Source organism: Scyliorhinus torazame, chromosome 31 (genome assembly GCF_047496885.1).
Source record: "Scyliorhinus torazame isolate Kashiwa2021f chromosome 31, sScyTor2.1, whole genome shotgun sequence".
NCBI classification, from domain to species: Eukaryota; Metazoa; Chordata; class Chondrichthyes; order Carcharhiniformes; family Scyliorhinidae; genus Scyliorhinus; species Scyliorhinus torazame.
Window position 1 is genome coordinate 31,718,722 of NC_092737.1, and position 13,047 is coordinate 31,731,768.

A 13,047-nucleotide genomic window follows, 5' to 3' on the forward strand; every position below is an offset into this window, starting at 1 on the left:
AACCACGGTGCTACCGGGGTCCCTGGTGTGAGGCAGCAGTGCTAACCACTGTGCTACCGGGGTCCCTGGCGTGTGAGGCAGCAGTGCTAACCACTGTGCTGCCGGGGTCCCTGGCGGGTGAGGCAGCAGTGCTAACCACTGTGCTACCGGGGTCCCCGGTGTGTGAGGCAGCAGTGCTAACCACGGTGCTACCGGGGTCCCTGGTGTGAGGCAGCAGTGCTAACCACTGTGCTACGGGGTGCCTGGTGTGAGGCAGCAGTGCTAACCACCGTGCTACCGGGGTCCCTGGTGTGAGGCAGCAGTGCTAACCACGGTGCTATCGGGGTCCCTGGTGTGAGGCAGCAGTGCTAACCACTGTGCTACCGGGGTCCCTGGTGTGAGGCAGCAGTGCTAACCACTGTGCTACCGGGGTCCCTGGTGTGAGGCAGCAGTGCTAACCACGGTGCTATCGGGGTCCCTGGCGTGTGAGGCAGCAGTGCTAACCACTGTGCTACCGGGGTCCCTGGTGTGAGGCAGCAGTGCTAACCACTGTGCTGCCGGGGTCCCTGGTGTGAGGCAGCAGTGCTAGCCACGGTGCTACCGGGGTCCATGGCGTGTGAGGCAGCAGTGCTAACCACTGTGCTACCGGGGTCCCTGGTGTGAGGCAGCAGTGCTAACCACTGTGCTACCGGGGTCCCTGGTGTGAGGCAGCAGTGCTAACCACGGTGCTATCGGGGTCCCTGGTGTGAGGCAGCAGTGCTAACCACTGTGCTACCGGGGCACCTGGTGTGTGAGGCAGCAGTGCTAACCACTGTGCTACCGGGGTCCCTGGTGTGTGAGGCAGCAGTGCTAACCATGGTGCTACCGGGGTCCCTGGTGTGTGAGGCAGCAGTGCAAACCACTGTGCTACCGGGGTCCCTGGCGTGAGGCAGCAGTGCTAACCACGGTGCTACCGGGGCCCCTGGTGTGAGGCAGCAGTGCTAACCACGGTGCTATCGGGGTCCCTGGCGTGTGAGGCAGCAGTGCTAACCACGGTGCTACCGGGGTCCCTGGTGTGAGGCAGCAGTGCTAACCACGGTGCTACCGGGGTCCCTTGCGTGTGAGGCAGCAGTGCTAACCACGGTGCTACCGGGGTCCTTGGTGTGAGGCAGCAGTGCTAACCACGGTGCTACCGGGGTCCCTGGTGTGAGGCAGCAGTGCTAACCACGGTGCTACCGGGGTCCCTGGCGTGAGGCAGCAGTGCTAACCACGGTGCTACCGGGGTCCCTGGTGTGAGGCAGCAGTGCTAACCACGGTGCTACCGGGGTCCCTGGCGTGTGAGGCAGCAGTGCTAACCACTGTGCTACTGGGGCCCCTGGTGTGAGGCAGCAGTGCTAACCACGGTGCTACCGAGGTCCCTGGTGTGAGGCAGCAGTGCTAACCACGGTGCTACCCGTTTCTGTGTTACTGCCCGTATCCCGGGTGTTCAGGGCCTTGCCCCCGAACATGAGACTCAATCTGCCCCCAAATTTGGAGGCAGTTTTGGTGTTTGCCCAACGTAAAAACGAGTCAAGAAGTCAGATAAATTCCGAATCTATCTCATTTAGAGAATCAGTTGTGTCAGGAATACATTGCTGAAGGGCTGGATCATTACAACATTCTTGACCGGACAATGATTTCATTGGTTTGAAATATTATAAAGTCACTTTCTCACATCTGCATCTCTTCCCATTCATCTCTGACTGGCAAACTTGTCCCTCTGACAGTGCAGAAGGAGGCCATTCGGCCCATCGAGTCTGCGCCGAACCTCTGAAAGAGCTCCCTCCCCAGGCCCACTCCCCTGTCTTAACCCCACCTAACCCGCACCTCCCTGGACGCTGAGGAGCAATTGATCACGTCCAATCCACTCAAACACACACATCTTTGGGCTTGTGGGAGGAAACCGGAGCACCCGGAGGAAACCCACGCAGACACGGGGGAGGAAGTGCAGACTCCGCGCAGACAGTGACCCAGCCGGGGATCGAGCCCGGGCCCCTGGCGCTGTGAGGCAGCGGTGCGAAACACTGTCGCCCTTTGTGAGCTCAAAATTCCACCTCATCCCGGTTCACGTCGAGAGATTCCAGGCCAACTTCCCCACGGCAGCGCTGAGGGAGGGTGCTGCACTGCCCGAGGTAACGTGGTGTGGGTGGGAACATGGACCCGAGGCCACTTCCTGCCGTCGATCTGCCCTCTCCACCTTCTGTATCTGACTTCTCACAATTGGCAAAGGTGTGCGTCCTGAATGTGACAATTTGATGATCCTCCACGGTCCCGTCCTCCCCTACGCCGAGCCAAGATGGGGGGGGGGGTGTATTGGGAGGTATTCAAGGCATCTCCAGCAGCACCTACGGATGGTAGTAGCGCTGCCCCTGGCTGTGCGCAAGGTACGCATGGCGGGGAGTTGTCTGCCCCGCAGTTTGGAAACCAGCCTGGAAAAGACACAAGAAAAGACCACAATGAGGACAGATCCAGCAACAAAGCTCTAACGAAACGGCAGCAAGAGATTCACAATGAATCACGATCAGAAAAATAGCTTTCAGTTCAAAGCAAACCTGCTCATCTACAGCTGATAGGGAGCCGGTTCCCTCAAATGTCCCCATCAAACACTCCCAGGACAGGTACAGCACGGGGTTAGATACAGAGTAAAGCTCCCTCTACACTGTCCCCATCAAACACTCCCAGGACAGGTACAGCACGGGTTTAGATACAGAGTAAAGCTCCCTCTACACTGTCCCCATCAAACGCTCCCAGGACAGATACAGCACGGGGTTAGATACAGAGTAAAGCTCCCTCTACACTGTCCCCATCAAACACTCCCAGGACAGGTACAGCACGGGGTTAGATACAGAGTAAAGCTCCCTCTACACTGTCCCCATCAAACACTCCCAGGACAGGTACAGCACGGGGTTAGATACAGAGTAAAGCTCCCTCTACACTGTCCCAATCAAACACTCCCAGGACAGGTACAGCACGGGGTTAGATACAGAGTAAAGCTCCCTCTACACTGTCCCCATCAAACACTCCCAAGACAGGTACAGCGCGGGGTTAGATACAGAGTAAAGCTCCTTCTACACTGTCCCCATCAAACACTCCCAGGACAGGTACAGCACGGGGTTAGATACAGAGTAAAGCTCCCTCTACACTGTCCCCATCAAACACTCCCAGGACAGGTACAGCATGGAGTTAGATACAGAGTAAAGCTCCCTCTACACTGTCCCCATTAAACACTCCTAGGGCAGGTACAGCACGGGGTTAGATGCAGAGTAAAGCTCCCTCTACACTGTCCCCATCAAACACTCCCAGGACAGGTACAGCACGGGGTTAGATACAGAGTAAAGCTCCCTCTACACAGTCCCCATCAAACACTCCCAGGACAGGTACAGCACGGGGTTAGATACAGAGTAAAGGTCCCTCTACACTGTCCACATCAAACACTCCCAGGACAGGTACAGCACGGGGTTAGATACAGAGTAAAGCTCCCTCTACACTGTGCCCACCAAACACTCCCAGGACAGGTACAGCATGGAGTTAGATACAGAGTAAAGGTCCCTCTACACTGTCCACATCAAACACTCCCAGGACAGGTACAGCACGGGGTTAGATACAGAGTAAAGCTCCCTCTACACTGTGCCCACCAAACACTCCCAGGACAGGTACAGCATGGAGTTAGATACAGAGTAAAGGTCCCTCTACACTGTCCACATCAAACACTCCCAGGACAGGTACAGCACGGGGTTAGATACAGAGTAAAGCTCCCTCTACACTGTCCACATCAAACACTCCCAGGACAGGTACAGCACGGGGCTAGATACAGAGTAAAGTTCTCTCTACACTGTCCCCATCAAACACTCCCAGGACAGGTACAGCACGGGGTTAGATACAGAGTAAAGCTCCCTCTACACTGTCCACATCAAACACTCCCAGGACAGGTACAGCACGGGGTTAGATACAGAGTAAAGCTCTCTCTACTCTGTCCCCATCAAACACTCCCAGGACAGGTACAGCACGGGGGTAGATATAGAGTAAAGCTCCCTCTACACTGTCCCCATCAAACACTCCCAGGACAGGTACAGCACGGGGTTAGATACAGAGTAAAGCTCCCTCTACACTGTGCCCACCAAACACTCCCAGGACAGGTACAGCACGGGGTTAGATATAGAGTAAAGCTCGCTCTACACTGTCCCCATCAAACACTCCCAGGACAGGTACAGCACGGGGTTAGATACAGAGTAAAGCTCCCTCTACACTGTCCACATCAAACACTCCCAGGACAGGTACAGCACGGGGTTAGATACAGAGTAAAGCTCTCTCTACTCTGTCCCCATCAAACACTCCCAGGACAGGTACAGCACGGGGGTAGATATAGAGTAAAGCTCCCTCTACACTGTCCCCATCAAACACTCCCAGGACAGGTACAGCACGGGGTTAGATACAGAGTAAAGCTCTCTCTACACTGTCCCCATCAAACACTCCCGGGACAGGTACAGCACGGGGTTAGATACAGAGTAAAGCTCCCTCTACTCTGTCCCCATCAAACACTCCCAGGACAGGTACAGCACGGGGTTAGATGCAGAGTAAAGCTCCCTCTACACTGTCCCCATCAAACACTCCCAGGACAGGTACAGCACGGGGTTAGATACAGAGTAAAGCTCCCTCTACACAGTCCCCATCAAACACTCCCAGGACAGGTACAGCACGGGGTTAGATACAGAGTAAAGGTCCCTCTACACTGTCCACATCAAACACTCCCAGGACAGGTACAGCACGGGGTTAGATACAGAGTAAAGCTCCCTCTACACTGTGCCCACCAAACACTCCCAGGACAGGTACAGCATGGAGTTAGATACAGAGTAAAGGTCCCTCTACACTGTCCACATCAAACACTCCCAGGACAGGTACAGCACGGGGTTAGATACAGAGTAAAGCTCCCTCTACACTGTGCCCACCAAACACTCCCAGGACAGGTACAGCACGGGGCTAGATACAGAGTAAAGCTCTCTCTACACTGTCCCCATCAAACACTCCCAGGACAGGTACAGCACGGGGTTAGATACAGAATAAAGCTCCCTCTACACTGTCCACATCAAACACTCCCAGGACAGGTACAGCACGGGGTTAGATACAGAGTAAAGCTCTCTCTACTCTGTCCCCATCAAACACTCCCAGGACAGGTACAGCACGGGGGTAGATATAGAGTAAAGCTCCCTCTACACTGTCCCCATCAAACACTCCCAGGACAGGTACAGCACGGGGTTAGATACAGAGTAAAGCTCCCTCTACACTGTGCCCACCAAACACTCCCAGGACAGGTACAGCACGGGGTTAGATATAGAGTAAAGCTCGCTCTACACTGTCCCCATCAAACACTCCCAGGACAGGTACAGCACGGGGTTAGATACAGAGTAAAGCTCCCTCTACACTGTCCACATCAAACACTCCCAGGACAGGTACAGCACGGGGTTAGATACAGAGTAAAGCTCTCTCTACTCTGTCCCCATCAAACACTCCCAGGACAGGTACAGCACGGGGGTAGATATAGAGTAAAGCTCCCTCTACACTGTCCCCATCAAACACTCCCAGGACAGGTACAGCACGGGGTTAGATACAGAGTAAAGCTCTCTCTACACTGTCCCCATCAAACACTCCCGGGACAGGTACAGCACGGGGTTAGATACAGAGTAAAGCTCCCTCTACTCTGTCCCCATCAAACACTCCCAGGACAGGTACAGCACGGGGTTAGATACAGAGTAAAGCTCCCTCTACACTGTCCACATCAAACACTCCCAGGACAGGTACAGCACGGGGTTAGATACAGAGTAAAGCTCCCTCTACACTGTCCCCATCAAACACTCCCAAGACAGGTACAGCGCGGGGTTAGATACAGAGTAAAGCTCCTTCTACACTGTCCCCATCAAACACTCCCAGGACAGGTACAGCACGGGGTTAGATACAGAGTAAAGCTCCCTCTACACTGTCCCCATCAAACACTCCCAGGACAGGTACAGCATGGAGTTAGATACAGAGTAAAGCTCCCTCTACACTGTCCCCATTAAACACTCCCAGGGCAGGTACAGCACGGGGTTAGATGCAGAGTAAAGCTCCCTCTACACTGTCCCCATCAAACACTCCCAGGACAGGTACAGCACGGGGTTAGATACAGAGTAAAGCTCCCTCTACACAGTCCCCATCAAACACTCCCAGGACAGGTACAGCACGGGGTTAGATACAGAGTAAAGGTCCCACTACACTGTCCACATCAAACACTCCCAGGACAGGTACAGCACGGGGTTAGATACAGAGTAAAGCTCCCTCTACACTGTGCCCACCAAACACTCCCAGGACAGGTACAGCATGGAGTTAGATACAGAGTAAAGGTCCCTCTACACTGTCCACATCAAACACTCCCAGGACAGGTACAGCACGGGGTTAGATACAGAGTAAAGCTCCCTCTACACTGTGCCCACCAAACACTCCCAGGACAGGTACAGCATGGAGTTAGATACAGAGTAAAGGTCCCTCTACACTGTCCACATCAAACACTCCCAGGACAGGTACAGCACGGGGTTAGATACAGAGTAAAGCTCCCTCTACACTGTCCACATCAAACACTCCCAGGACAGGTACAGCACGGGGCTAGATACAGAGTAAAGCTCTCTCTACACTGTCCCCATCAAACACTCCCAGGACAGGTACAGCACGGGGTTAGATACAGAGTAAAGCTCCCTCTACACTGTCCACATCAAACACTCCCAGGACAGGTACAGCACGGGGTTAGATACAGAGTAAAGCTCTCTCTACTCTGTCCCCATCAAACACTCCCAGGACAGGTACAGCACGGGGGTAGATATAGAGTAAAGCTCCCTCTACACTGTCCCCATCAAACACTCCCAGGACAGGTACAGCACGGGGTTAGATACAGAGTAAAGCTCCCTCTACACTGTGCCCACCAAACACTCCCAGGACAGGTACAGCACGGGGTTAGATATAGAGTAAAGCTCGCTCTACACTGTCCCCATCAAACACTCCCAGGACAGGTACAGCACGGGGTTAGATACAGAGTAAAGCTCCCTCTACACTGTCCACATCAAACACTCCCAGGACAGGTACAGCACGGGGTTAGATACAGAGTAAAGCTCTCTCTACTCTGTCCCCATCAAACACTCCCAGGACAGGTACAGCACGGGGGTAGATATAGAGTAAAGCTCCCTCTACACTGTCCCCATCAAACACTCCCAGGACAGGTACAGCACGGGGTTAGATACAGAGTAAAGCTCTCTCTACACTGTCCCCATCAAACACTCCCGGGACAGGTACAGCACGGGGTTAGATACAGAGTAAAGCTCCCTCTACTCTGTCCCCATCAAACACTCCCAGGACAGGTACAGCACGGGGTTAGATGCAGAGTAAAGCTCCCTCTACACTGTCCCCATCAAACACTCCCAGGACAGGTACAGCACGGGGTTAGATACAGAGTAAAGCTCCCTCTACACAGTCCCCATCAAACACTCCCAGGACAGGTACAGCACGGGGTTAGATACAGAGTAAAGGTCCCTCTACACTGTCCACATCAAACACTCCCAGGACAGGTACAGCACGGGGTTAGATACAGAGTAAAGCTCCCTCTACACTGTGCCCACCAAACACTCCCAGGACAGGTACAGCATGGAGTTAGATACAGAGTAAAGGTCCCTCTACACTGTCCACATCAAACACTCCCAGGACAGGTACAGCACGGGGTTAGATACAGAGTAAAGCTCCCTCTACACTGTGCCCACCAAACACTCCCAGGACAGGTACAGCATGGAGTTAGATACAGAGTAAAGGTCCCTCTACACTGTCCACATCAAACACTCCCAGGACAGGTACAGCACGGGGTTAGATACAGAGTAAAGCTCCCTCTACACTGTCCACATCAAACACTCCCAGGACAGGTACAGCACGGGGCTAGATACAGAGTAAAGCTCTCTCTACACTGTCCCCATCAAACACTCCCAGGACAGGTACAGCACGGGGTTAGATACAGAGTAAAGCTCCCTCTACACTGTCCACATCAAACACTCCCAGGACAGGTACAGCACGGGGTTAGATACAGAGTAAAGCTCTCTCTACTCTGTCCCCATCAAACACTCCCAGGACAGGTACAGCACGGGGGTAGATATAGAGTAAAGCTCCCTCTACACTGTCCCCATCAAACACTCCCAGGACAGGTACAGCACGGGGTTAGATACAGAGTAAAGCTCCCTCTACACTGTGCCCACCAAACACTCCCAGGACAGGTACAGCACGGGGTTAGATATAGAGTAAAGCTCGCTCTACAGTGTCCCCATCAAACACTCCCAGGACAGGTACAGCACGGGGTTAGATACAGAGTAAAGCTCCCTCTACACTGTCCACATCAAACACTCCCAGGACAGGTACAGCACGGGGTTAGATACAGAGTAAAGCTCTCTCTACTCTGTCCCCATCAAACACTCCCAGGACAGGTACAGCACGGGGGTAGATATAGAGTAAAGCTCCCTCTACACTGTCCCCATCAAACACTCCCAGGACAGGTACAGCACGGGGTTAGATACAGAGTAAAGCTCTCTCTACACTGTCCCCATCAAACACTCCCGGGACAGGTACAGCACGGGGTTAGATACAGAGTAAAGCTCCCTCTACTCTGTCCCCATCAAACACTCCCAGGACAGGTACAGCACGGGGTTAGATACAGAGTAAAGCTCCCTCTACACTGTCCACATCAAACACTCCCAGGACAGGTACAGCACGGGGTTAGATACAGAGTAAAGCTCTCTCTACTCTGTCCCCATCAAACACTCCCAGGACAGGTACAGCACGGGGTTAGATACAGAGTAAAGCTCTCTCTACACTGTCCCCATCAAACACTCCCAGGACAGGTACAGCACGCGGTTAAATACAGAGTAAAGCTCCCTCTACACTGTCCCCATCAAACACTCCCAGGACAGGTACAGCACGCGGTTAGATACAGAGTAAAGCTGAGAAGAGGTGGTTCCTATACCAGTTCCAGGTTTGTTGAAGAGTTCCTGAACAGTATCTTCCCACCAATAAACCGCGGCAGGAGTAACCGCTGAAGCTCCCTGCGGTGTTTGGAGGCACCGTATTATTGACAGCGACTCACCGGGAGAGTTTGCTGAGGGGACGATCCGTGAGGGAATGCCCCGGGTGATGCTGGTCTTTGTGGGTGGACGTAGGCCAATCCGGCCTGGAAAAGATGGGAAGAGGTCTGATTAATCCGGGACTTCCAGAACGTTTCACATCTCTGCACCTCCCCCCGCCCCCCCATCCCCCCCCGCTCCCCCCCTGCCCCCATTCCCACCCCCCCCCCACCCTGTCACACGCTGCCCCCAAATCCAGCCTGTTCCCCAGTCAGCTCGGTCACACGCTGCTCCCAAATCGAGCCTGTTCCCCAGTCGGCTTGGTCACACGCTGCTCCCAAATCCAGCCTGTTCCCCAGTCAGCTCGGTCACACGCTGCTCCCAAATCCAGCCTGATCCCCAGTCGGCCCTGTCACACGCTGCTCCCAAATCCAGCCTGTTCCCCAGTCGGCTCGGTCACACGCTGCTCCCAAATCCAGCCTGTTCCCCAGTCAGCTCGGTCACACGCTGCTCCCAAATCCAGCCTGTTCCCCAGTCAGCTCGGTCACACGCTGCTCCCAAATCCGGCCTGTTCCCCTGTCGGCTCGGTCACACGCTGCTCCCAAATCCGGCCTGTTCCCCAGTCGGCTCGGTCACCCACTGCTCCCAAATCCAGCCTGTTCCCCAGTCGGCTCGGTCACACACTGCTCCCAAATCCGGCCTGTTCCCCAGACAGCTCGGTCACACGCTGCTCCCAAATCCAGCCTGTTCCCCAGTCAGCTTGGTCACACGCTGCTCCCAAATCCAGCCTGTTCCCCAGTCAGCTCGGTCACACCCTGCTCCCAAATCCAGCCTGTTCCCCAGTCAGCTCGGTCACACGCTGCTCCCAAATGCAGCCTGTTCCCCAGTCAGCTCGGTCACACGCTGCTCCCAAATCCGGCCTGTTCCCCAGTCGGCTCGGTTACACGCTGCTCCCAAATCCAGCCTGTTCCCCAGTCAGCTCGGTCACACGCTGCTCCCAAATCCAGCCTGTTCCACAGTCAGCTCGGTCACACGCTGCCCCCAAATCCAGCCTGTTCCCCAGTCGGCTCAGTCACACGCTGCTCCCAAATCCAGCCTGTTCCCCACTCGGCTCGGTCACACGCTGCTCCCAAATCCCGCCTGTTCCCCTGTCAGCTCGGTCACACGCTGCTCCCAAATCCAGCCTGTTCCCCAGTCAGCTCAGTCACACGCTGCTCCCAAATCCGGCCTGATCCCCAGTCAGCTCGGTCACACGCTGCTCCCAAAACCAGCCTGTTCCCCAGTCGGCTCAGTCACACGCTGCTCCCAAATCCGGCCTGTTCCCCAGTCGGCTCGGTCACATGCTGCTCCCAAATCCAGCCTGTTCCCCAGTCAGCTCGGTCACAGGCTGCTCCTAAATCCGGCCTGTTCCCAAGTCGGCTCGGTCTCACGCTGCTCCCAAATCCCGCCTGTTCCCCAGTCGGCTCGGTCACATGCTGCTCCCAAATCCAGCCGTTTCCCCAGTCGGCTCGGTCACACGCTGCTCCCAAATCCAGCCTGTTCCCCAGTCAGCTCGGTCACACGCTGCTCCCAAATCCAGCCTGTTCCCCAGTCAGTTCGGTCACACGCTGCTCCCAAATCCAGCCTGTTCCCCAGTCGGCTCAGTCACACGCTGCTCCCAAATCCAGCCTGTTCCCCACTCGGCTCGGTCACACGCTGCTCCCAAATCCAGCCTGTTCCCCAGTCGGCCCTGTCACACGCTGCTCCCAAATCCCGCCTGTTCCCCAGTCGGCTCGGTCACAAGCTGCTCCCAAATCCAGCCTGTTCCCAGTCGGCTCGGTCACACGCTGCTCCCAAATCCAGCCTGTTCCCCACTCGGCTCGGTCACACGCTGCTCCCAAATCGAGCCTGTTCCCCAGTCAGCTCGGTCACACGCTGCTCCCAAATCCAGCCTGTTCCCCAGTCAGCTCGGTCACACGCTGTTCCCAAATCCAGCCTGTTCCCCAGTCGGCCCTGTCACACGCTGCTCCCAAATCAAGTCTGTTCCCCAGTCAGCTCGGTCACAGGCTGCTCCCAAATCCAGCCTGTTCCCCAGTCAGCTCTGTCACACGCTGTTCCCAAATCCAGCCTGTTCCCCAGTCAGCTCGTTCACACGCTGCTCGCAAATCCAGCCTGTTCCCCAGTCAGCTCAGTCACACGCTGCTCCCAAATCCAGCCTGTTCCCCAGTCAGCTCGGTGACACGCTGCTCCCAAATCCAGCCTGTTCCCCAGTCGGCTCGGTCAGACGCTGCTCCCAAATCCAGCCTGTTCCCCAGTCAGCTCGGTCACAGGCTGCTCCCAAATCCCGCCTGTTCCCCAGTCAGCTCGGTCACACGCTGCTCCCAAATCCAGCCTGTTCCCCAGTCGGCTTGGTCACACGCTGCTCCCAAATCCAGCCTGTTCCCCAGTCAGCTCGGTCACACGCTGCTCCCAAATCCGGCCTGATCCCCAGTCAGCTCGGACACACGCTGCTCCCAAATCCAGCCTGTTCCCCAGTCGGCTCGGTCACACGCTGCTCCCAAATCCAGCCTGTTCCCCAGTCAGCTCGGTCACACGCTGCTCCCAAATCCAGCCTGTTCCCCAGTCGGCCCTGTCACACGCTGCTCCCAAATCCAGCCTGTTCCCCACTCGGCTCGGTCACACGCTGCTCCCAAATCCCGCCTGTTCCCCAGTCGACTCGGACACGCTGCTCCCAAATCCAGCCTGTCCCCAGTCGGCTCGGTCACACGCTGCTCCCAAATCCAGCCTGTTCCCCACTCGGCTCGGTCACACGCTGCTCCCAAATCGAGCCTGTTCCCCAGTCAGCTCGGTCACACGTTGCTCCCAAATCCGGCCTGTTCCCCAGTCGGCCCTGTGACATGCTGCTCCCAAATCCAGCCTGTTCCCCAGTCAGCTCGGTCACACGCTGCTCCCAAATCCAGCCTGTCCCCCAGTCAGCTCGGTCACACGCTGCTCCCAAATCCAGCCTGTTCCCCAGTCAGCTCGGTCACACGCTGCTCCCAAATCCGGCCTGTTCCCCAGTTGGCTCGGTCACACGCTGCTCCCAAATCCAGCCTGTTCCCCAGTCAGCTCGGTCACTCGCTGCTCCCAAATCCAGCCTGTTCCCCAGTCAGCTTGGTCACACGCTGCTCCCAAATCCAGCCTGTTCCCCAGTTGGCTCGGTCACACGCTGCTCCCAAATCCAGCCTGTTCCCCAGGCGGCTCGGTCACACAATGCTCCCAAATCCAGTCTGTTCCCCAGTCGTCTCGGTCACACGCTGCTCCCAAATCCAGCCTGTTCCCCAGTCGGCTCGGTCAGACGCTGTTCCCAAATCCAGCCTGTTCCCCAGTTGGCTCGGTCACACGTTGCTCCCAAATCCCGCCTGTTCCCCAGTCGGCTCATTCACACGCTGCTCCCAAATCCGGCCTGTTCCCCAGTCAGCTCGGTCATACGCTGCTCCCAAATCCAGCCTGTTCCCCAGTCGGCTCGGTCACACACTGCTCCCAAATCCAGCCTGTTCCCCAGTCGGCTCGGTCACACGCTGCTCCCAAATCCAGCCTGTTCCCCAGTCGGCTCGGTCACACGCTGCTCCCAAATCCAGCCTGTTCCCCAGTCAGCTCGGTCACACGCTGCTCCCAAATCCAGCCTGTTCCCCACTCGGCTCGGTCACACGCTGCTCCCAAATCCAGCCTGTTCCCCACTCGGCTCGGTCACACGCTGCTCCCAAATACAGCCTGTTCCCCAGTCAGCTCGGTCACACGCTGCTCCCAAATCCAGCCTGTTCCCCAGTCGGCTCGGTCACACGCTGCTCCCAAATCCAGCCTGTTCCCCAGTCGGCTCGGTCACACGTTGCTCCCAAATCCGGCCTGTTCCCCAGTCGGCCCTGTGACATGCTGCTCCCAAATCCAGCCTGTTCCCCAGTCAGCTCGGTCACAC

The 13,047-nt window shown here is 56.3% G+C and overlaps 1 protein-coding gene across 4 annotated transcripts in view; it reads right to left on the reverse strand.

Moving 5' to 3' along the window:
* Nucleotides 1–1,542: 1,542 nt before the first annotated feature.
* Nucleotides 1,543–13,047, reverse strand: part of gps2 (G protein pathway suppressor 2) — an 80,301-nt gene continuing 68,796 nt past the window's right edge. For all 4 annotated transcript variants that reach the window (XM_072493514.1, XM_072493515.1, XM_072493512.1 and 1 more), the window contains exons 10-11: nt 9,137–9,220; nt 1,543–2,426 (exon numbers count right to left, since the gene is read on the reverse strand). In XM_072493514.1, the coding sequence (XP_072349615.1) occupies nt 2,343–2,426; nt 9,137–9,220 (168 nt within the window). In that variant the 3' untranslated portion in view covers nt 1,543–2,342. The remainder of the gene's footprint in view (nt 2,427–9,136; nt 9,221–13,047) is intronic.